The 22,711-nt window shown below is 40.3% G+C and overlaps 2 protein-coding genes and 1 long non-coding RNA gene across 3 annotated transcripts in view; all 3 read left to right on the top strand.

Annotated features, from left to right (window-relative positions):
• LOC117944431 overlaps positions 1–671 on the top strand; it is a 1,162-nt gene extending 491 nt beyond the window's left edge. Inside the window, exon 2 of the long non-coding RNA XR_004656572.1 lies at positions 141–671. This is a non-coding gene — a long non-coding RNA (uncharacterized LOC117944431). The remainder of the gene's footprint in view (positions 1–140) is intronic.
• Positions 672–1,482: 811 nt separating this feature from the next.
• LOC117944428 (testis-expressed protein 43-like) lies at positions 1,483–3,270 on the top strand. Its single transcript, XM_034871230.1, has 4 exons — positions 1,483–1,713; positions 2,142–2,250; positions 2,677–2,843; positions 3,016–3,270. The coding sequence occupies exons 1-4, from the start codon at positions 1,679–1,681 to the stop codon at positions 3,059–3,061; spliced, it is 357 nt and encodes a 118-aa protein (XP_034727121.1). The 5' UTR covers positions 1,483–1,678; the 3' UTR covers positions 3,062–3,270.
• Positions 3,271–4,084: 814 nt separating this feature from the next.
• Positions 4,085–22,596, top strand: LOC117944391 (solute carrier family 12 member 2-like). The gene is made up of 26 exons (XM_034871153.1): positions 4,085–4,825; positions 6,117–6,242; positions 6,467–6,542; positions 7,252–7,347; positions 7,789–7,928; positions 8,021–8,131; positions 8,999–9,107; positions 9,220–9,347; positions 10,170–10,254; positions 10,907–11,055; positions 12,691–12,798; positions 13,361–13,484; positions 13,568–13,669; positions 14,300–14,455; positions 14,655–14,754; positions 15,298–15,409; positions 15,526–15,666; positions 16,989–17,095; positions 18,057–18,136; positions 18,219–18,359; positions 19,409–19,522; positions 19,705–19,816; positions 19,913–19,999; positions 21,196–21,331; positions 21,456–21,523; positions 22,071–22,596. The coding sequence occupies exons 1-26, from the start codon at positions 4,388–4,390 to the stop codon at positions 22,204–22,206; spliced, it is 3,282 nt and encodes a 1,093-aa protein (XP_034727044.1). The 5' UTR covers positions 4,085–4,387; the 3' UTR covers positions 22,207–22,596.
• Positions 22,597–22,711: the final 115 nt, after the last annotated feature.

The following is a 22,711-nucleotide window of genomic DNA, read 5'->3' as shown; positions in this document are numbered from 1 at the left end:
GAGAGCCTTTATGCAGCCTCTCTGATAACTGGATTGAAAGCACCTGAGGACGATCAGGCACTCAGGGGTGGCAAACCTGAAACACCAAAACAAAATGGCTCTCTTCCAAACAGAGGCCAGAGCAGCATTAGAGAACGTAGCACTTCTCCTTTTCCCTCCTTGTATTGTTTGGTTGTGTGTTGTATCCCCATTTTTGCAAGATATGTTGTAGTCATTCATTCTGAATAAAATCCCTGATGCATTCAGAAAGTACAACTTGAACAATCAACAACTTTACTACAGCTTTCAGTGCTTCGCCCACATTGTTACCGGCTGGAAATTATATATGACAGCAACCGTAATTAAACTTAGTTTGTGTATTATCTTTGATGTTTTATGCAGACGTTTTCATTTGCAGAGAAATCAGACAAACGCAGCTGTGTGTACAGCAGCGTCATTCTTGATTTGACCACCGGATGGCACAGTAAAGAAGAAGTTTCTACTGGGTAGATTAACTGTATTTTAATTGTATGTGTGTAACTTTATGTTAACATGTACATGCAGCTGTAACTGTCTGTAAGCATCATGAAGCTGACTGTTACAGACATATGAATGACTGTAATTTCATTCTGTAAATATAGAAACTAAACAAAGATTTTCCTCTGTTGGATAAAGTTATATTTTTGCTGTAATGTTTCTGTTTTTTATTGTTTCTCTCAGTTATCTTGTCTACACCACATGCTCTGTTAAGGTGCTGTCAGTTGTTGAGCCTGTCATTTACCTATTGTTGCTCAGATCACATGGGAGTTAGTTAACCCTAGTTTGTGCCCTCTGGGTTTTTCAAACATTGAAATCCTTTTTTTAGAGCTAATCATGTGCAGTAGAATTTAAATAAAAACCTTAGTCCGTCACTTTTGTTTAGATATTTTTTGGGGCATTTTGGGCCTTTATCTTATAAGACACCTGAATACATGAAAGTGGAGAGGTATGGTCAAACGACAATAATTTCAATTCAATTATATTTATAGTATCAATTCATAACAAGAGTTAACTCGGGACATTTTTCAGATAGAGTAAGTCTAGAACACACTAGACCACATCATTTACAAGGACCCAACAGTTCTAGTAGTTGCCTCCTGAGCAAGCAACAGTGCGACAATGGCAAGGAAAAACTTCCTTTTGGAAGAAATCTTGGACAGAGCGGAGTCTGAAGGGCCGGTTGGGGTTGAACAGTAACAGTCGGAGTAAAAGATAATGGAACAGTGACTAGAAAATAGTACTTTGTGGTAGTTCATGACATAGCAGGGCACTTCACCGCATCGCAGGAACTGCAGCAGGACCACGGCGACAGCTGAAACCATGATTTTGGAACCTCCCTGATCCAAGGAAACATACTGGGGGGAAAAGAACATAAGACTCCCCAGAGCTAGGTTAGTAACAAGCATTTCTGGGACATGGATGCACACAAATGGAATGACATGAAGCAAAGGGACACAGGTCAGAGTCAAACCTGCGGCCACTGCATCAAGGAATAAACAGCTACATGGGTGTGCGCTCTACTAGGTGAGCTACCCAGGCACCCAAACAGTAACCATCACTTCACTGATTCATTCCCAAAGTCTCTCTCTTCTCTTGTAATCCTACCCCCTACCCACCATGCACTGGGAGGTATCTAAGGCAACCCTGACAGGCAACAAACATGGCTGATGCTGCAGGGAGCGCTCAGCAACACGAGTGAGTAATGATTTTTATACTGAACATTGAACTGTGCTCAGCAGAAATAGGTAGCAAATTTGACCTTTCCTAAATATAAATGTGACAGTTTCTAAAATTGAGAGCACAAACACACTGAGGTACAGTGAGGGCTTACGTTACTTACATAAGTGTGGTTCTTGTTCATTTGGATGAATAGATGATAAAACCTGTCCTCACTTTGAAAAAAACAATGGATGAATCACATTCCTCATACAGTAGTTTGGTCCTCATTAGGCTACATTTCCCCAGCTGCTGACAAACCTAAACTTTGCTTAGTTTAATAAGGTAATAATGTTAATGTGAAAACAAATGTGAACTCAAGCCTGAAGTTAGAAGAGCTAAAACCATTGATAAGACGTTTGTTGGAAACCTGACAAAGTAAACTATCTTCTCATGTTCACTTGAAGGCGATCCTGCTCCCACATCCCAACATTCTCAGCCCGACATCCCATGATCCCCAAACTGTACGTGATGCCATGGAAACAGGACATGAAGAACCAGAGGGTCCTGATGAAGGTGAAAGAAACATCAGCTCACTGCAAACTGTTCAGTCCCATACATTGGGCTAAATACACAAACTGCGTACAAACCAATCTGTGCCTAAACCGTGCGTAAGGGCCTTTTCTGCAAAAAGGATTCATCAAATATTTCCTTCCCGAAATTTGTTCACACTCTAAGAACAAATAAAAAAATTCCCAGACTTTAAGTTATTACGTTCCGTTGTGTTGTTGTTGGCTTAATAGACAACATTTAAAACTGTTTAAATGAATTGGACAAATTTATTAAATAACTATGACGTTGAATTATTGTTATGATTCAAATATTCAACTGTAAAAAAAGAGTGCCCTAGACCTAGCCTGATTGTGTGTGTGTGTGTGTGTGTGTGTGTGTGTGTGTGTGTGTGTGTGTGTGTGTGTGTGTGTGTGTGTGTGTGTGTGTCAGAACGCAGCACTGGCAGAGATCCCTGTGGTTCCTCTGGAGGAGTCCTTGTGGTTTTGTGGTCGGGAGCGTCTCTGCCACAGTCAGGACTCCAGGTCCTCATCGTCGTCCTCCTCTGCTCCTCTCAGCCAGACAGGACTGACAGCTCATCACTCCTCTCACTTCTCCAGGTAAAACACCTCAGAGACCGATGCTGCGTTCAGGTCACGTAAGGAAAAAACTAAAAACAAGACAAGGTTGCAGATTTTGTAGGTCAACATTTTTTATGATTTTCTGAATGTTGTGAAGCCAAACCAATCAGCCATGATGAAAATGACATCACATCTTTTAACTCTCCTGCAGATACAACAGCTCTCTGGTGACCACCAGGCGGCTTTACCAAACCTAAAGACAGATCACTGAATGATTATGTAAAACAATGAACAGTTTCTAATTATTCTAATTATTCTTATTACAAGTGGCACAGTTATCATTCCATTATCACATCCTCACTGTATCTCAAAAGCACCTTGGTAAAATACTTGTAAACTGGTGACAGTCGATGATGATATGGTGCTTCCATCTCACAAATCTTTTTTTTTGTACTTTTAAGTTGAATAAAGCTAAACTGGTTAAATTGGTCAAGCTGGTTTCTGTCGTTCTGTCTTTGTAGTTATTGTTCAGTGTGTGGCTTCAGCATCAAGCACTTTTTCCAGATAAAGCAGTTGTTGTTTCCTATATGCAAACGATGCTGCTGCACACACACACACACACACACACACACACACACACACACACACTTTTCACCTCCCTGTTGCATCCCCAGGCCTCTGTGTGAATGTCTCAGTGTGTCACCAGTAGTGATGACAAATCTCATTGTTTTATGCTCTCTCTCTCTCTCTCTCTCTCTCTCTCTCACCACACACACACATTAGGTCACAAGTATTTCTGATGGTTTTATTATATTTCTGCAGCTTTTGGAATATTTATTTGGATCTCCAAGACAGTTCTGCTGTCAGGCATTTTGGTTCACTGCACAAAAAACTTCCTGTTCCATGTTTCGGGGTCAAGAGATAAAATCTCTGTCCCTCTCTCTTTACTTCAAGTGTCCTCTTCTCTGTCTCTTTTCTCCCGACTCGGTGCGCCTAGACGCGTGCCAAAGTTTGGTGCGTAATGGACACTGATCATCATTTTTTCTCCTTCCTCCTCCTCTCCAATGTGCTCCCGTCATCCTGGGACGTCTCGAGAGCCCAAAGAGAGGAGAGAGAGAGAGAGAGAGAGAGAGAGAGAGAGAGAGAGAGAGAGAGAGAGAACGAGAGAGATGACAATAAACCGTTTGAGTCAACCTCTGAGGGGACGATACGCTCGCCAACTCGTGGATGGATGGACAGATGGAGAGGGAGAAAGAGACAGCGTAAAAGAGAGAGAGAGGGGGGGAGAGAGAGAGAGAGAGAGAGTCTGTGCCCTTTACGCACAGATCTTTGCCGTGCGTCGAGGCGCGTCCAGTACCCAGAGTTTATAGTTTACAGTAAGTGACTGTTTGTGTGTAACTTTTGTATCTGAATGTTTCATCTGGACTCCAGTTTTATGACTTCTTCCTCAGTCTGACTGCTTGGTACTAAATGCTGCGGCCTTGCTGTCTGGACCTCCCCGACAGTTTTGGAGCAGGTGTTTATTCACGGTAACACTTCATCTCTGCATTCTTTGGACGGGGTTTAACTTCTACTGCTCGAACATGTCGGGACAGAAACCATCCTTAAAGAGCAGCGGCTCCCCTCAGAGCCGCTTCCAGGTGGCTGTGGTGACAGAGGCATCCTCTGAAGCCCCGGCCTCCATCAATGGGTCCAAGCCGCCCGAGGAGTCCAAAGGCCGACCCAGGACGGTGGGGTTCCTGGATTTTGGCGCGCTTGGCAGCGCGATGGACATCGGGCTCCCGCCTGATGTCTTCCACGACCCGGACACTACAAGAAGCGACTCGGTCAGCCTCCATTCGACAGGCACGGGACATACGCACATGTCCGACTCCCACTCCAACACCTACTACATGAGGACTTTTGGACACAACACCATAGACGCCGTGCCCAACATCGACTTCTACCGGCACACTGCTGCGACTCTCGGGGAGAAACTCATCAGACCGTCGCTGTCGGAGCTGCACGATGAACTCGATAAAGTAAAATCTGTTTTCATTAAATGAATCTTTAAAAATAATTTCACCAACGCTTTGGGGAAAGAAGTAGGATCCAATTCAGATGTTTGAAAGTAGCAATACAACAATTCCTTTACATTTATTATTAGTAAGTAGGCCACAATTGTAAAAAACATGTGCATTCTTTATTTATTTTTACTCAGAGAAGTTGAGAAGTTTTTGTTGTTGTTAAAGTAAGGTATTGAAATGTCACTAGGCCTAGCACAAACACACTTGTAGGATTTTGAAACAGATACACACTGTAAGTCCTTTCCAATTCTTGCTTTCTCATTTTTCATTCCATTCATTTAAAGATTGAACACAATGCACTTCCTCCTGTGTTCATGAGTTTAGTTATGTAAGGTTTTTTGAGGTGTGCAAAACATTCCCTTCTTCACTCCCACCTGAAAGACCCAGAGTGGGCTCAGTGACATCGCTGGAGGCATGATCCCAACACACACACACACACACACACACACACACGCACACACACACACACACACACACACACACACACACACACACACAATGCTGCCTCTCATGACCCTGCATGCATCCCCTGTCACGCTCCCACTCCTCGGATACAACTAGGTAGCTGTAACATAGGCATACATTGTACATGGATAATGCAGCAGCTACAGTATTCTGACAGAAGGACGTTGGATTTAAGCTCTCTGTAAAATTATTCCGAAGGGGGAAGAAACACAAAGTGCTGACTTTGTATTATAGCCTATGTATTGTTGTGTATCACAGTTAAAGAAACAACATTTTTCTCATTTCATAGGGCCAAAATCAAAACATTATACACCAGACTGATGAATGGTAGTCCCACGCACAAGTGGTTATACAGTATGTACTGGACAATAAACATGACTGTGTGGTTGGCATGATTGTTTTATGTGTGTGGGCTATTATAGTCCTAATAATTCCTATGATAGTCCTTCTGATATATATGTACTATACTTACACATTTCATACATGCACCACACGTCTCCGCTATTACAGTAAGCTACACAGTAAATGGATGTGAACAACCTTAACACCCTCCAATTAATGTAAAGTTAATAATGCATTAAATTCAGCACTTTTTAAAGTGTCAAAAAGTGGCAACTGATCATCAAAAGTTACCAAAGTAAACCTTTCATACATTTATTTCCTTCCTGAACTCATAACGATACATGCATCTTTTCATAACCAACAAAAGTTTGAGACTTTGGTTATTACTCACCTGTCTGTCTCTTTGTCCTTCACTCTTTTCCCCCTGATTGGTTGTAAGGAGCCGTTTGAGGACGGTCTGGCCAATGGAGAGGAGCCGTCAGCGGCTGAGGAGGCGGCGGCGGCATTGGCGGCAAAGGAGGCAAAAGGAGGAACTATCAAGTTTGGTTGGGTCAAAGGAGTCTTGGTTAGTGTTCTGTACATGGATGAAGCATTCATATGTTTCTGCTTGTGATATTTAATTTGATCTGATAATAAATGAAATAAATGTTTTATCCTGTTGTTTTAATAATTACATTCTTCCATCTGGGGATTCAAGCTGGTCCCCACAAGATTAACTGTCTGTCTTTGTGTGTGTGTGTGTGTGTGTGTGTGTGTGTGTGTGTGTGTGTGTGTGTGTGTGTGTTGCAGATCCGCTGCATGCTGAATATTTGGGGTGTGATGCTCTTTATTCGAATGACCTGGATTGTGGGACAGGCTGGAATCGGTAGGTGCAAATACATTGAGTTTAACTTTGACTTTAGGAAAAGAATCCAAGTGTGAGCTCAACAACCTTCAGGATTCTCCCTGTCCTCAGACCAGCCAATCAGAGTGAAGCCTTTCTCATCAAATGCATTATTTGGCGACTATACTTAAAGCATAAGGCTCTATATTTCTTCACCAACAAATCCCAGGAAAAGACCCACACCAACAGTGAATGTATCCACTAACAAGTGCTGCAAATAAAATATCAAAGCCTGATATATTTTCTTCCTCTGTCCTTTAGAGCTGCTTTGTTGTCAACATTAGTTTTTTTTTAAACTCAATGAGCCACATTCTTGCACTGTGTGACATCTTCCTTCATTAACATGAACACACACGTTGTAGTTTATCTTCACTCAATCGCACATACACCGTCCTGCTTCATCAAATACTCAGATTACCAAATGTGGAATAATCTGCCACTGAAAACAATCCCCCAAAACATATTATTTCCTTACTAATTCCTATTTGAGGACATTTGAGGAAAGCTATAAAAGTTGAGTTAGCTTGCTTGATAAAATTCTAGAAACAATTATTGCAACCTAAAACATATACGGACCAAACAGTTTAACATGGTTGGCTACTATGATCACTCTGGAGATGATGAATTATTCAAAGTTGCCTTATTAAAATCTTGTTTGTTTGGGTTGGCTCTATTTGTTTGTGTGGAACAGGACTGACCATTGTGATAATTCTGATGGCCACTTTGGTTACCACCATCACTGGTCTGTCTACCTCTGCTATAGCAACCAATGGCTTCGTTCGAGGAGGTGAGACAGCCACTGTACACCGGCTTTTATTTTGAAAATGTTATGTGATTAGTGAGGTGATTTTATTCATTATCAGATTGTTTTGCTGAAATACAGGGGATTCATATTCATTCAGAAGAACCAAAAAAAAGTTTTTAAAAACCCTTACTGGCTGTGAAAATATTAGCATTCAACAAACAATTAGAAAAGAAAAGAATTTTATCGTAAATCAGCTCAAACTACAAGATCACAAACATTTGTGAAGAAATACTGAGAGATAAAATTGTAATAGGGCTCAGTCAAAACATGTACCACTGTTTCCAGTAAGTCAACATCCTTTATTGTATTTATAAGTGATTAATATATCACAATACTTAAAATGAAAGCCCCCTGTTGAAGTTTTGCTGTGAAAGAAACTAAATACTTAAACAATGATTAATACCGTGTATCACTGCTGTCCAGGAGGAGCATACTACCTAATCTCTAGGAGTCTGGGGCCGGAGTTCGGAGGCTCCATCGGTCTCATCTTTGCCTTTGCCAACGCCGTGGCTGTGGCCATGTACGTCGTGGGCTTCGCAGAGACAGTTGTGGAGATGCTTAATGTAAGAAGTACTTTGGTAAAACCATTTAAACATCTGCCAGTCAGCACTGATTCTGACAGGGATCGTGTTCCTTGTTTGGTTGCTGGTTGCAGGACGTTGACGCTCTGATGACCGATGAGCTAAATGACATTCGTATCGTTGGGACTCTAACCGTCATCCTGCTGCTGGGAATCTCTGTAGCTGGGATGGAGTGGGAAGCCAAGGTAGGTCTGTGAACCGATATCATTGCAGAGAAAACAATGGACACCCCAAATCTTCTGCTGACATCTTGGAAAACTGGCACAAGATGTTCATTGTAAGCTGTTGAGGTTCTGCACTTGACGTTGAAGGTTCTAACAGCCTTTGGTCTTGACTGAAATATCTCTATATCTGTGGGATGTACAGAATTAAGATGCCATTTTGTACAAACCCTCATATATCTCAGAGGTTGAATTGTAATAATGCTGGTAATCAGCTGACTTTTTATCTATAGTCATCATCAGGTCAAAATATTAATTTGTCCAGTATGTTCTATGACCAAACAGCTTCCCATCAGCTTCAAGTGTACTTTGGATTTAGTGCTAAAAAGCAAATGTTAGCATGCGTACACGCTAAACAAAGGTAAGGTGAACGTGGTAAACATTGAACCCGCTAAACATAGGATTGTTTTTTCAAAGCATTTTAGGGGACGCATCTCTGTCCCCAGGGTCCTATTTTCCCCATCTCAACATCTTCTTAATATGACAAGTTAAGTAGACCTTTTAAAAGGTTTTATGTTCTTAGTAGGGCTGTCAAAACTTTAAAATATTTAATCACGATTAATAACATTAATGTCATAGTTAACCCACAATAATCACACATTTCTATCCATTCTAAATGTCCCTTGATTCGCATTATTTTTCTCATTTGAATGCTCTTATCAACATGGAAAAGTGGATCGGCTTGCTTTGTGCAAATGTTCTTTTTAAATTGAAAACAACATTGGAATTTAGTCTACTGTAAAGTGTTCTTACTAGTAATTAGAAAATAAAAATATTTTTACTCATATCCTCCTCCTTATCTCTTTTTTTCTCTCTGTCATTGTCTTTCAGGCTCAGATTGTCCTCCTGGTGATCCTGCTGGCAGCCATCGCTAACTACTTCATAGGAAGCTTCATGGCCATAGAAAGCAAAGAGCCAAAAGGATTCTTTGGCTACAACAGTCAGTCTGCACTTTCTCCGCTTGGTCCAAACTTTAAGTCCATTCAAAAGTGTTGCCAACCAAACATTTACAAAAGTATACATTCCTCTGTTTTGGCTCCCTTCTCCGACAGCTGCCATCTTCTTAGAGAACCTGGGACCAGACTTCAGAGAGGATGAGACGTTCTTCTCCATGTTTGCCATTTTCTTTCCTGCAGCCACAGGAATCCTGGCCGGAGCCAACATCTCCGGAGACCTCACGGGGAGTGTCACATTTTGGGTGTTGAAATTCTTGTTTTTGCTGACATCCAGTCATGGGCTCTTGTCTTTCTCCATGTAGTCAGGGGTCAGTACACTTATTCACAGTTGGGGGATTTCAGTAGCAGCAGATTTAAAGCTTGTAATCCCTGCCACAAATTATAGGCTTGTTTTGGGCTTAAGGTATGCAGTCTCCCAATGCCTCTCTGCTGTAGTTTTCTTTGGGAAGTTCATGTTCACAATAAGTAAACATTTCTTGTGGCGAGTCCTAAGGTTCAGTCCCAAGCCCCATTCTTTTCTTTTTGCACAGGACATGCTGCAATTCTTTCTCTATTATCCACAAACATGGCACTTTATATCTTGACTTTGTCTGATGATCTGAGTCCTGTCAACACTTGTAAATTGGATTTTAAGCACATTGATTTATAAGTGGCTTTTACCACTGAAAGAACAATGCCATGGTCACACTGCTGTATTTGGTTCACACAGCCGCAGACCCTAGAACAGTCGTCCTGCAGAGCTGATAATGAACACCTCACTTACAACTTAAAAAAAAAAATCTCAAATACGCCTTAACATAGAAACCTTTACCATATTTTAACCTTCAAATACAATATTAATTGTCCTTAATTTATATTTCATGGTTTAATCGCTCTTTGATTTGACTCAATGCAGTTTAATTTAATGTTCAGTCTAATGCTATTCATTGCATCTGTTTTTTTTTGTGCATTTATGTCTTTTGCAAAGTACATTCTTTATGGATTACTTGGTATTAATGTTCCTGAGCAGACAATAAAGTTGAATCTCATCATATCTCCTATTTTAGGACCCTCAGTCAGCGATCCCTAAAGGTACTTTGCTGGCCATCGCCATCACTGGAATCACCTACGTGGCTGTCACCATCTCTGCAGGTAATATTACTGTATGCACTTGTGATTTACACCCAAGTAACTCAATTATGCATTATACTGTGTTGAGTTTTTCTAGATAGCTGTAGATGCAGAGAGATTACTTTTAGCTCAACTTCTGAAAATCATATAGACCGGTTTACTGCAGCAGTCAAGAAATAATGAGGCGCAGCTACGATAAAAGGCATTTTAATTATTGTTATATGTTGTTCCACACCCTGTAATAATTATATTAAAGTCAAATAACTGGCAAACATAAAGAGATGCATCCTAGAGTTATGTTTTCATAGTGCACTCAATTGGCTTCAGGACAGAGAACCCATGTGGTGCAACAATAAAGCTCAATTTTGATTAAATAAAAAAGAGAAAATAAACTACGATCTTCAACAAAAATCTAATCAAAGGTGTGTGTGTGTGTGATGCATTATTGAGTGGCAAAGGTTCTGTGGGGATGTAAATCAGATTCAGAATACCTTATTCATCCCCTCAGGGACATTGTTAAGTCGCAGTTGCTCACAGTTAAATTAAGGCAAAAATGAGAGAAAGTAAAAAACTGGTGCAGCAGCAACCAAACCAAAAAATAGAGGTTGGTTGACAAAGTCTCTGTGATGATTCATCTCTGGCGTTGTTACAATATTAAGAGTGTGTGTTGCAGGATCCTGCATTGTCAGGGACGCCACCGGCGACCACAACGACACTGTGAGCGACACGGTGAACTGCACCGACGCCGCCTGCACGCTGGGCTACGACTTCTCCATCTGCAAGGAGGGGGGCTGTCAGTACGGCCTGATGAACGACTTCCAGGTAACACACACACACACACTTAGCTGCTCAGGAAACCGGATAATATGGATGCGATATGATGAGGGACATTTACTGCTTATTTCACTCAACACACTCAGACAACAGGAATGTGTGTTACATAAGGGCCATCACACTGGCAGAGTGTGACGTGCATTGAAACACCCACAGCTATTGTTTCTATGGAAGCCTGCACATCGATGGCACGTTGACGGTGATGTTGTGTCGGGATACGACACTGTCCTGTTTCCCATTGTTGACACACACCAACAGCCGACAAAAGCAGCAGTAAGATTAAATTTGCTACCTGGGTTGACAAGATTCAAGACTCAAGATACAATACTTTATTACTAAGTTGCTAGGAATTTGGTACAGTGTGCTCATTACACAACAAACAGCATTCATAGCAGTCCAAATGGGATTTCCGTCTCTCCTCACTTTATTTGTGAAGGTTTTGTCTCAATACCAGTGTTGGGGATTAGGAAGGTACAGATTCAATTATTGGCAATTCATCAGATGTTTTATTAATATTACTAAAGTGATGAATATGTGAGTTCAAAACTTTACCAAATTGACAAAACAATCAAAACGGGGCACCACGCTGGCATGAGGGACCAATAACTAAACTGTAAAAACTCATAGGTGGTGTTCTCTTTGAAAATACAGATCTTAATTAATTTGATTCATTTTTGCAGATTATTTTGTGGTTGTTTATTACAAATCGTGAATCGTGTTAGACTGCTGCTCTGATCCTGTTTCTCTGTATGCTGTCATATGCCTGCACAGTGTGTGTGTGTGTGTGTGTGTGTATGTGTGAGACGGAGCTGTCCCAAAACAAAGTGCAGCAGTGATAATAGTGACTGTTGTTTTGAGTCACAAGGTTCTCGCTGGTTGAAACCAGAGCTGAATGAGAGCATTGAGAAAATCCACCTACACACACACACACACACACACACACACACACACACACACACACACACACACACACACACACTGATATTGCTGTCTGTTGAGATTGCTGAATCTCAACAGACAGAAACATTTGTTCTTGTTTTACAGTATTACAATTCTTTATTTTAAGTTCTGCTCTGTCACTAAAATCTGTCTAAGTAAATTGAACATCTGTGTGTGTTTCTCGTTCTCTCAAACGCGGACAGACGTCACAGAATGTCGATAGGTGTCGATGTTTGAGAACAGAGCTGCCTTCAGTCCAGTCAGTAATAGAAATATTATGTTACGAAATGATTTTCCTATTTAGCTTGTTAAGGAACCAACAAGAATGCATTTGCCATAATTTATTTTTGTAGTACAGAGGGAAACTGCTGTACAACGCAGGAATTGGGCACATATAAAATAAAACCAACACAATTGTCAATAAAGTGCTAAAACTAAATGCACATAATTTCAAGTTGCTTGGGTTGACTTATGACTGCTTCAGAAAGGTCAAAGTATCATAATTGTTGCCCTATTTGGAAAAATTATGATTGATATATTTAGACAAATTCCGTCCCAGACAAAAATATTGTTCACAAAGAAATAGTATTATGTAACTGCAATGTGGGGGAGTTGTAGGCCGCACTTGTAACCTGCACTGTGTGTGTGTGTGTGTGTGTGTGTGTGTGTGTGTGTTATATCCAGGTGATGAGTCTGGTGTCGGGCTTTGGGCCTCTGATCTCTGCAGGGATTTTTTCAGCCACTCTGTCCTCGGCTCTTGCCTCGCTGGTCAGCGCACCCAAAGTCTTCCAGGTCAGAGAGTTTATCTTATTTATCACCAGATAACCAACAACAACATCACACAGACACGTGTAGAACTATATATTTATAAACTGAACAGATCAGTTTCATCATCAGCAAGTAAAATACTGACTGAAGTGTGTGATAAGGGAAACAAAGAACCTAAAAGGAAAATAATTGTACTTTGAAAAACATTGTCTTCTATGAAAAAACTCGGAACTCAAGATCCACTTAATCGCTGTTTTCATAGCTTTCAGTAGCATCTAATGGCCCCCATCAGTGGATGAAGTTTTCTCAGTTGTCACTGACGAAGACCTCAATATGTGGTTGAAAGCACCGGAAGAAGCTAGTAGAACAGTTTCTAAGATCAAGAATAAAAATTGACACTTTATATATTTTTGGTAAATCAAAATTAGGATCATATACTGTAGCTTCAACTTTAGCTCTACACAGGCCTGTATTTTTCTATCCTGAGCTTGATGTCAAATCTCTGTCTCTCAAAACTGAATTACAAATGTTAAAATTCACAAATGAAATAAAATAAATGAATTAATAAAAGTGATTGTCATTGTAGGCTCTATGCAAGGACAACATCTATCCAGGGCTGGGTGTTTTTGCAAAGGGTTATGGGAAGAACAACGAGCCTCTCCGTGGTTACGTCCTGACCTTCTGCATCGGCCTTGCCTTCATTCTCATTGGTAGGCTCCAAACACAAACTTTATCTTTGACTCTTTGAGCTAAAGCTTCTTGAATACTGAACCTCTCTGTTGGTGTGTGTTAGCGGAGTTGAACATCATCGCTCCCATCATCTCCAACTTCTTCCTGGCCTCGTACGCTCTCATTAACTTCTCTGTCTTCCACGCCTCCTTGGCCAACTCTCCAGGTAAGCTCTGTAAACTAAAGTCCCAATTTCATTGATTCAGTATTGATATATGAAGAGATTTATTCAAGACTTGCCATGAATTGAGTTCTAGTGAAATGAAAGCTCAGATGGGTCGATCTGGAATTCTGCCCCTTATGACCTCATGAGGGGCACCTCCCTGTTCTCAGCTTTGCCCACCCAGAGAATTTGGCCCACCCATGACATGAGAGACATCATGGCTTTCAAACAAGCAAAGTGGCAGTTGTTCAAGGCCCCCCCCCCTCCTCTCATCCTCAATAGCTACAGACACAGAAATGCCACATACTGGAAAGCTCACTGTGAGACTGGCTCTAGTGGCTGTAATTCTGCACCAAGGCTGACTTTTGTCAAAAGACTTCAGATACAATAGTAGAGGACCACTTAGGTCTGTAAAAAAGCATCCAAAAATAAAATGCTTATTGAACCATAGAGATAAGTTGTGCCTCCATCAAGGCTTTGGGAAACATTTGCACATCTTAACTTCTGGTTATTCTCCTCCGCTATTTTCTTTTCCTGCAAAATATAGAAATGATTTTGTAAATCATTTGCTCTTGAACAATGGCCTGTTAATATGTATGGGTCTTTCTACTGCCTCCTGGTGTCTCACCACAGGGTGGCGTCCCAGTTTCAAGTACTACAACATGTGGGTGTCTCTTGCCGGGGCGGTCCTGTGCTGTGTGGTGATGTTTGTCATCAACTGGTGGGCAGCTCTAGTCACTCTGCTCATTGTCCTCGCCCTCTACATCTACGTCTGCTACAAGAAACCTGGTGAGAACACGATGATTTCACGTGTTATCGTTGCTAAACTGATCAGCTATAGCGCAGTTACATTATTCTGTTAATTACCGCTCCAACCGGCTCTTATCTGCCCTTCTGCATTTTTTATTTCACTTTACGGACACACAAGATCTACACTGTTCTAACTGTGTGTGTGTGTGTGTGTGTGTGTGTGTGCTGTTTCCTGTAGATGTGAACTGGGGTTCGTCCACTCAGGCTCTGATCTACAACCAGGCTCTGACTCACTGCTTAAACCTCACTGGAGTCGAGGACCACGTTAAAAACTTCAGGTCAGATTTGGTCTGTGATTCTAACTCAGCAATTTATACCAACTCAGACCCCTAATGCCAAAATCTGTGTCAATTTAACGCTGTTTGGAACTGAGATTAAAGCATCCAGCAGAAAACTTGTAGTAACTAACAGTAAAACAAATGTGGAACTTATTCTTATTTTAGTTCTATTTCCATCTTTTATGAAAAGGAAAAAAATCCTGCCACTTTTTCTATTTATTTGTCAAAACAGCTACATTTTTCCACTGCGGATCAATTAAGCTGTAATAAGATAAAATATCTTATCTTAGATACTTATAAAAATTAAACTAATTTTTTTTTGAGTAAATGGAAAACCTTGGTATCAAACACTTTGGAAACAAAAAAAGCTTTGGATAAAAAGTTGAAATCCATTGGAAAAACAGTCACTTATAAAATGATTTTTTTCTCCAGAATTTGATTTGACAAGACCACGCTGGGATTTCCATCAAACACAAAACTGAAAGTACTTTTAAAACTCTTTGTAGTTGTTGTTCTAAGTGTGTGTAAAATCCATGTTTCCAGGCCTCAGTGTTTGGTGATGGCCGGTTATCCAAATGCTCGTCCTGCTCTGCTTCAACTGGTTAATTCTTTCACCAAGAACGTCGGCCTCATGGTCTGCGCTCACGTCAGGACCGTACGTACAGACTAACATCAGACTGCCATCCTTTTACATCGCTGAAACTTTTTCTGCATGGTTGCAAACTGCTCCGTTGCTTTCTCCTGTCATCGATGGTGTCTTCTTGTGTACAGGTGACCCGTCGGCCAAACTTGAAGGAGCTGTCTCAGGAGCACGCCCGCTGTCAGCGCTGGCTCAACAAGAAGCGGATCAAGGCCTTTTACACTCATGTGTTCTCTGACAACCTTAGGCACGGCGCGCAGTTCCTTATGCAGGTACTTGGATGGAAATCAAACTCCAAAACCTCCAGCAAGGGTCTGTCATGTCTATCAAGTCAACCCCGTCTCCTAAAATATTAGTTTCCCATACAACGTCAATTAGGTTTTCAGGAAACGTTTTTTCCCATGGATTACATTTATTTCAACACTGTGTGGTTAAGTTTGGGTTTGGGTTTGGGTTTAGATTAGTATGTTTCTACGTGATATAAGTAGCCTACTTAGGTTAAGTATGTTAAGTTCTTCGACTCACCAATCCACCCTGCCCTCATCCCTACGCTGACGTTGATTAGAAGTGTATTTGTGATACTGGGAACCTGGGAGAAAATAGGTTTCCCTAGAAACAACATTGAGAATGCAGTTTATTTGAATGAGAGTCTCACATTGCCAGACCTTATAATAATAATAAATTGTATTTATAATGCCCTTTACATTTCAAAAAGAAATCTCACAGTGCCAGTCCACAGCGCTCAGAGGAAGGTCTGGCTAGTCCACACCGAATTCCAGTCTGGGAGAAAAATAATGCTTTGGTTTATTGGCATTTCTTTAAAGCAATCACAATCGTCTTGGGATGGCGTTAAGCGCCGGACGGAACATATGTTTCACCATATTGGTGGAACATATGTATGTATATGGTACCAATATGATATGTTCCACCATATTGGTGGAACATATGTACTCTGAAAAGTTGTTTAGTGCAACCGAAAACTCCGATAGGACAGACAGTCTAGCTAGCTTTCTGGATGCACCCTGCAGAGATCTGAGGAGCAGTTAACCATGGTCTTAATAAATCTAAGTGGATATCTTAATAATTAATGAATTAATCTCAATGTGGGAGTGGTAGCTGGTTTTCATGCAGTGATCTTAATTTCACTATTGGTTCATGTTAATTTTCCTTTTTTCCCTACAGACAGTTTGAAAATTCAAAATTCTAACCACACAGAGACATTAATGATCCATAAACCAAACTACTGCAAACGTTTCTTTTTACAACTCAATACAAATTTAATTTACTCATAATTTAATTAATACTACACACACCTACTTTCTATTCTTGAAGATTTTTATTTTCTGTGTTAGGATTATTTAATTTTCTTGTTTCTCTGTACATGTTGTTGTCACCATCATTTAACACCATGTTGTCCATTACAGTTTTGATTGTGTTGATTGGCTTTCCTAGTGTGTTTGCAGTGGGGGGATATAAACCCCATCTGGCTTTATTATATACCAAACCTCTCTTGTTAAATTAAAAAATAACTTTGTTCTGTGCTAGAAAAAGAAGAAAAATCTATATATTCACATCTGTGTTCTGTGATGTTCAGGCTGTCGGTTTGGGTCGTCTGAAGCCAAACACCTTGGTTATGGGTTTTAAGAACAACTGGAGTGATGGAGACATGAGAGATGTGGAGGTTTACATCAACACTATACAGTAAGGACTAATGTGTCTTTTTAAAATGAGCTTCTAACATTTTTCAAAGGTACTTTTCTTTTTGCCCCAAACATGGTTGAAGTTTGGGATTTGTGCCATGTTTCGAGTCAGTGTCTTAATCATGAAAGTATCAGTTTCACTATTTTTGCTTTTTTTATTTGGAAAACATAGATCACCAAAATGTATTAATCAAGCCAAACTCTTTAATAATCTCATACAGTAACAAAAACATGTAACGAAATCTTAAAGCTATAGTGCGTAGTTTCTGTCTCCCAATGAGGAGTTCTAAGTAATGACTCTGTTGACGCGTCCACATGATACAAGCCCTCCGTGATCGCAGTTGCAAGCATGCAAGAAGGACACGGAGGATTGAAAAAACATGATGGACTCTTCAGAAGAAGTAAATATCTTAAATTGAATTTCTGTGCGGGAAAGTCCCCGGACGACACAATCTTCTGAACAAACCCCGCCATACTGAGAAACACAGAGAGAGATGTGTGGGGCTGATAGTCTTCACTAGCTTTGTAGCAACTCATTTGGCGGTGGCTTGAATATAATGGACGTGCTCATATTATGCTTTTTGGCTTTTCCCTTTCCTCTATTGTGTTATATATGTGTTTGTGCACGTTATAGGTTTACAAAGTCCACCCCAAACGGTCATCTTCCAGAGAAAACTCTGTTCACAAACTGCTCCAAACAGCTCTATTGTATTTGTTTGTGATTTTATTTAGTTGAGGGTAACCCTAGAAAATTGTCTTAGTGTCTATTGCCTTGGACATGCTAAAAATATAAAATAAAAATTACTAAGTCTAAATTGTAAGGTGTTCTTTTTTCTAAAGAAGAAATTCCGAGACTAAACTAGAAGATTTTACTTTTTTCTTAGGATAACTTGACATTCTATGTATAAAAAAAAAAATCCTTTGCAGGACAGAAAGGTTTGATTGTGTGTTCTGTATTGCAGCGATGCTTTCGACCTGCAGTTTGGGGTGGTGCTCCTTCGACTGCAGGATGGACTGGATATCTCCCACATCCAGGGACTAGGTACTGTCTTCTTCTGAGTCTCTGTCTGTCTACCTACATTATACTGCTACACTGCATCTGTTTCCATTGTTTGTCCCTGCAGACGAGCTGGTGTCATCCAACGAGAAGCCCCCTATTGGCAGTAAGGAGGTGGTGGTTTCTGTCAATCTGGAAAAAGACTCAGAGTTGAACTCCTGTCCTCCAAAAACCACTACCAACCAGAGCAGCCCACTCATCATGTTAGGTAAAGTCAGGGGCGTTGGACTGGTGGGAAAAACAGAACTGAATACCCAGGGCCGTCATGTTAGGAGGGCCCAAAAAGATGCCAGAATGAATAGCCGTGGATGACGGGAGGGGCCAGTAGAAAATACCTTTCTACAGGGCCCAGAATTTTGTGCTACGCCCCCGGGTAAAGTCATCATGTCACAGGCCAACATGAAGACTCATCTAGTTATAACCGTCACATCACAGCTTATACAAGCATAATTTTATAAGAGTCTATATCCATGATGTTCTATTTCCGGGATTGCACCGGTACCGCCGGAAATTCCACCGGATGTTCTTTTTTTCCGGGTGGATGTCCGTTATCTTTCGTTTTCTTTATATTGGAAGTTTAAACTTTGTTTGATTTATGAGGATATCGTTAACTGCTCCTCAGATCTCTGCAGGGTAAATCCAGACAGCTAGCTAGATTAGCAATCTCCCTTCCCGGAACGGTGGGTGGACTGGCCAGACCCTCCTTCGCAGCGATGTGGAGGAAGGTCTGGCAGTGCGATATTATTTTTAGCTTTGCACGAGATAGGTCCAGCAGCACCAACTTTATCTTTAACTTTTTTTTTTACTTATTATATATAGCACCTTTCATGCAAGCATACAAGTGCTTTACAGAAGAAAATTACAAAATAACTAAATTAAAAACACAAATGAGGAAAAAAGCAAGACTGAAAATAACAACTTAAATCCAACAGAACTAAATCAAACAGGGTTAAAAAATGATTTAAAACACACTATTTTTAAACACTAAAATTAAAAGCCAAATTAAAAAGATACTATTTTAGTTTCTTTTTTAAAATACAGAGAAGGGTTGCCATTCTCATATCCAAATTCAGTGAGTTCCAGTTTAGGGGTGTAAAATCAGAATGTACTTTGCCTGGTACTTTCATGGGACACGTAAGAAACATTGAAAAGAAAAGCAGTCGAGGACCTTAGTGATCTGGCTGGAACATAGGACACTTCTCATCTGTCAAAGTGTTTCTTTATCCTCACTTGTGTCGTTTATTTCACCTGCAACAGAGACCAAGTCTCCTCTGAGTCTGACCGACCAGCGTCTGCTGGAGACCAGCCAGCAGTTCAAGAAGAAGCAGGGCAAAGGAACCATAGATGTCTGGTGGTTGTTTGATGACGGAGGTCAGATTTTATGTCTAACGCAAAGACGACCAAAGTTTACCTCTAGACTAAAGTCATTTTATGCATGAATGTGCAAGTGGTTAGTACCAGTATATATGTATGTACTCTATGTCCGAGTGAAGTATTCAATTTTGGCCTAGGCGGCTTCTCATACTAAAGTGTATTTGTGTTTGTATGTGCAGGTCTGACTCTGCTGATCCCCTTTCTGCTGACCAACGGGAGCAAGTGGGGCGACTGCAGGATCCGAGTCTTCATCGGCGGAAAGATCAACCGCATCGACCACGACCGCCGAGCGTGAGTTCCATCAGCTATCATCTTGTTTACGCTTCATACACTCAGTACATCCAAATACGTTGATTATTGTGTGTGTGTGTGTGTGTGTCCCATCAGCATGGCGACGCTGCTCAGCAGGTTCAGGATCGACTTCTCTGACATCAACGTCCTCGGAGACATCAACACCAAACCTAAGAAACACAGGTACGACCTCGGATGGAGTCGGCAACGTCTCACTTAGGTTTATCGTGATTGATTTGCATTCTGTAAGACTGCATGATGATTTGAAGGGCATTAAAGTAAGATTTTCAGCATATATATATAGGATATTTAAAGGGCCACAGCTAAAGTAACTAAAGAATCTCAATTGACTGGATCCTTAAAGTTGTCGAGCTACACTGAGAAACATTAATTTAAACTTTTAAATTTGAAATAAAAAATCTTTTATTAATCCTACAACAGAGAAATTCACACAAGATAAAGTAAGAACTTTGTCCCTCACTCACAACAGACATACATTTGTCTTTGACAGGGCAGGTTTGAATGGAGCTGTTGGATATGTTGTCTGTGTACGACTGTTCAGTGTGTTGATGCCAGTGGGGATTCAAGATTTGTTGTTTTTTCCGGGCAAGTTGGATGGCGGTAACTTAAAAGATAGGTGGATGGGAGCCTGTGTGATTATAGTGGCTTTTCTGAGTATGGGTTTATTGTCCTCAAAGGGAAATTATCTCCCAACCTGGTAAAACCCATGATCATGAAACTAATAAATTAATAAACATTGCAACAGGCTTGAAAACCTAAGCTGAATGACTAAATGAAATCAAAATAAAAAAATGACTAAAATACAATTTCCTCCAATCTAATGGTTGTAGTTTTTCCCCAGAGGACTTCTTTAACCTTAAGCTTTTTGAATGTTATAGAGATTCAAGATTCAAGATTTCTTTATTTGTCATTACACAGTACACTGTGATAGGAAACACCGTAGAAAAAGTCAAGATATTTAGTCATATACATGAGAATAAAAAAAGGCTTAAATGGGTGTGCAGAGCCCGTATAGTGATAAATATAGATATACCAAGTCTAAAAAAACTGAAAATATAAATATCTAGATATTTATCCTATATCATAGATTATATTATAGAGTGTCTGTTCTAGCTTTTACAAGGTTTTGGACACAGATATGGCGATTATAGCACTCAAAAATGTGTGAAACTACTTTTTTTTTTTTTATTGAAAGACCTTTTCTTGAAGGATGAACCGTAAACCCTCAAACCCCCATGTAAAGGTCTTTCATAAAGTTAGGGAAACAGTGAATGCTGCTTGAGAACGCGCTGCAACATAGTAGTTAAGTCTGACACCACTGTTGCGATGTAAAGTGGTGTCTCTGTGTGGTTGTGCAGTAAGCTGAGCTTTAAGGAGCTGATCGAGCCGTACAGGCTGAAGGAAGACGACATGGAACAGGAGGCGGCGGAGAGGCTGAAGGCCCAGGAGCCCTGGAGGATCACTGACAACGAACTGGAGCTCTACAAGGCCAAGGTCTGTACACACTGCTGATACGGCAACTCTGACCAATCACAATGCTCAGCTGAAGTGTACTGTGATGTTAAAGCTGTTTAAAAAGGAAATGTTGACACGTCAACGTGCTGTTTGGGACTTTCAGAGCAACCGTCAGATCCGACTGAACGAGCTTCTGAAGGAACATTCCAGCATGGCGAAGCTCATCGTCATGTATGAACATTTTATTCGTACTTAAGTTTCCTGATGTTTGTCTTTATCATTATTAATATATTCACAATCAGTGTCAGACCCTTTACTAAAGTAACAATACTAATACCACACTGTAAAAATACTCACGTAAAGTGAGTTTTCCTTCAGAAAAATCATGAAAATGTAAGCTAGTTAGACTATTAAAAGTATAAAAATATCCCCTGTGATTGTTGATGATTATAATATATTATATCATTAGATTATTATTCCTCAAGCATGATTGTAAAAGCAGAATATTGCATATTTAAACACATAACTTCAGAAAACTTTTGATACAAAAATAGTCTTATTGTCAGTAACCAACTGGGGAAGTTTCATGCTAATATCTATTATTTCAACATTAAATTCACTCGACCTGTAGTGTAAGAGTAAATGTAGTTACATGTTATCACCGCATGCAACTGGTTTGAATCTGAGTAATCCTTGCTGTATATACGGGTTTCTAAAAACCAAGTTAAATGATAATAAATGCCTTTTTCTGTATGTTCCGTGATGTTTCTCTTCTCAGGAGCATGCCTTTGGCCAGAAAGGGGACGGTGTCGAGCGCGCTCTACATGTGCTGGCTGGAAACTCTGTCCAAAGACCTCCCACCTCTGCTGCTGGTCCGAGGAAACCACCAGAGTGTCCTCACCTTCTACTCCTAACACACACACACACACCGTTTCCACACAGACGCACACACACAGTGTGTTACAGTATTACACCGCCTACAGCTGCACAAGAACAGAAATATTATCGTGCTTTACAGTTTGTGTCACGCCTCAATAACGAATTAAACAACCCAATCAACATTTAGATGGCTGTTTCTTTTATCTTCAACAATAACCGGCTGTATATTCTTTGGCTTCTGTGTGGTGAACTACAGTAAATATTAACGTTAATGTTTATTTATGATGATAGAATCATGATTCCAGAATGTTTGCTGGTATTCAGGTGACCTGTGATCATGAAGTGGTATTATGTGTTCAAGTAGCAAGACAAACTATCTCTGGTAACATTATTTTGTAAATTATTTTAATAAAATATTAACTAAACCACGTTTCTGTCGTATTTCTTGTCCAATTTTTAGAATTATTTGTGGATATTTTCAGCTTCTTTGAATCTCAAGAAGTAGTTTAGACCAAGATATTAAAGTGTAAACTGATAACA

The sequence above is a fragment of the Etheostoma cragini genome, chromosome 5 (assembly GCF_013103735.1).
Source record: "Etheostoma cragini isolate CJK2018 chromosome 5, CSU_Ecrag_1.0, whole genome shotgun sequence".
NCBI classification, from domain to species: Eukaryota; Metazoa; Chordata; class Actinopteri; order Perciformes; family Percidae; genus Etheostoma; species Etheostoma cragini.
Note: the sequence above shows the minus strand (reverse complement) of the source record. Positions and strands in the feature narration are given on the sequence as shown.

Coding starts and splice junctions, on each gene's coding strand:
- LOC117944428 (XM_034871230.1), top strand. CDS start 1,679: ATGGCTGATGCTGCAGGGAGCGCTCAGCAACACGA. Junction 1,714..2,141: donor GGGAGCGCTCAGCAACACGA/GTGAGTAATGAT, acceptor GTTCACTTGAAG/GCGATCCTGCTCCCACATCC. Junction 2,844..3,015: donor CACTCCTCTCACTTCTCCAG/GTAAAACACCTC, acceptor ACTCTCCTGCAG/ATACAACAGCTCTCTGGTGA.
- LOC117944391 (XM_034871153.1), top strand. CDS start 4,388: ATGTCGGGACAGAAACCATCCTTAAAGAGCAGCGGCTCCCCTCAGAGC. Junction 9,348..10,169: donor ACATCTCCGGAGACCTCACG/GGGAGTGTCACA, acceptor CTCCTATTTTAG/GACCCTCAGTCAGCGATCCC. Junction 19,817..19,912: donor ATCGACCACGACCGCCGAGC/GTGAGTTCCATC, acceptor GTGTCCCATCAG/CATGGCGACGCTGCTCAGCA.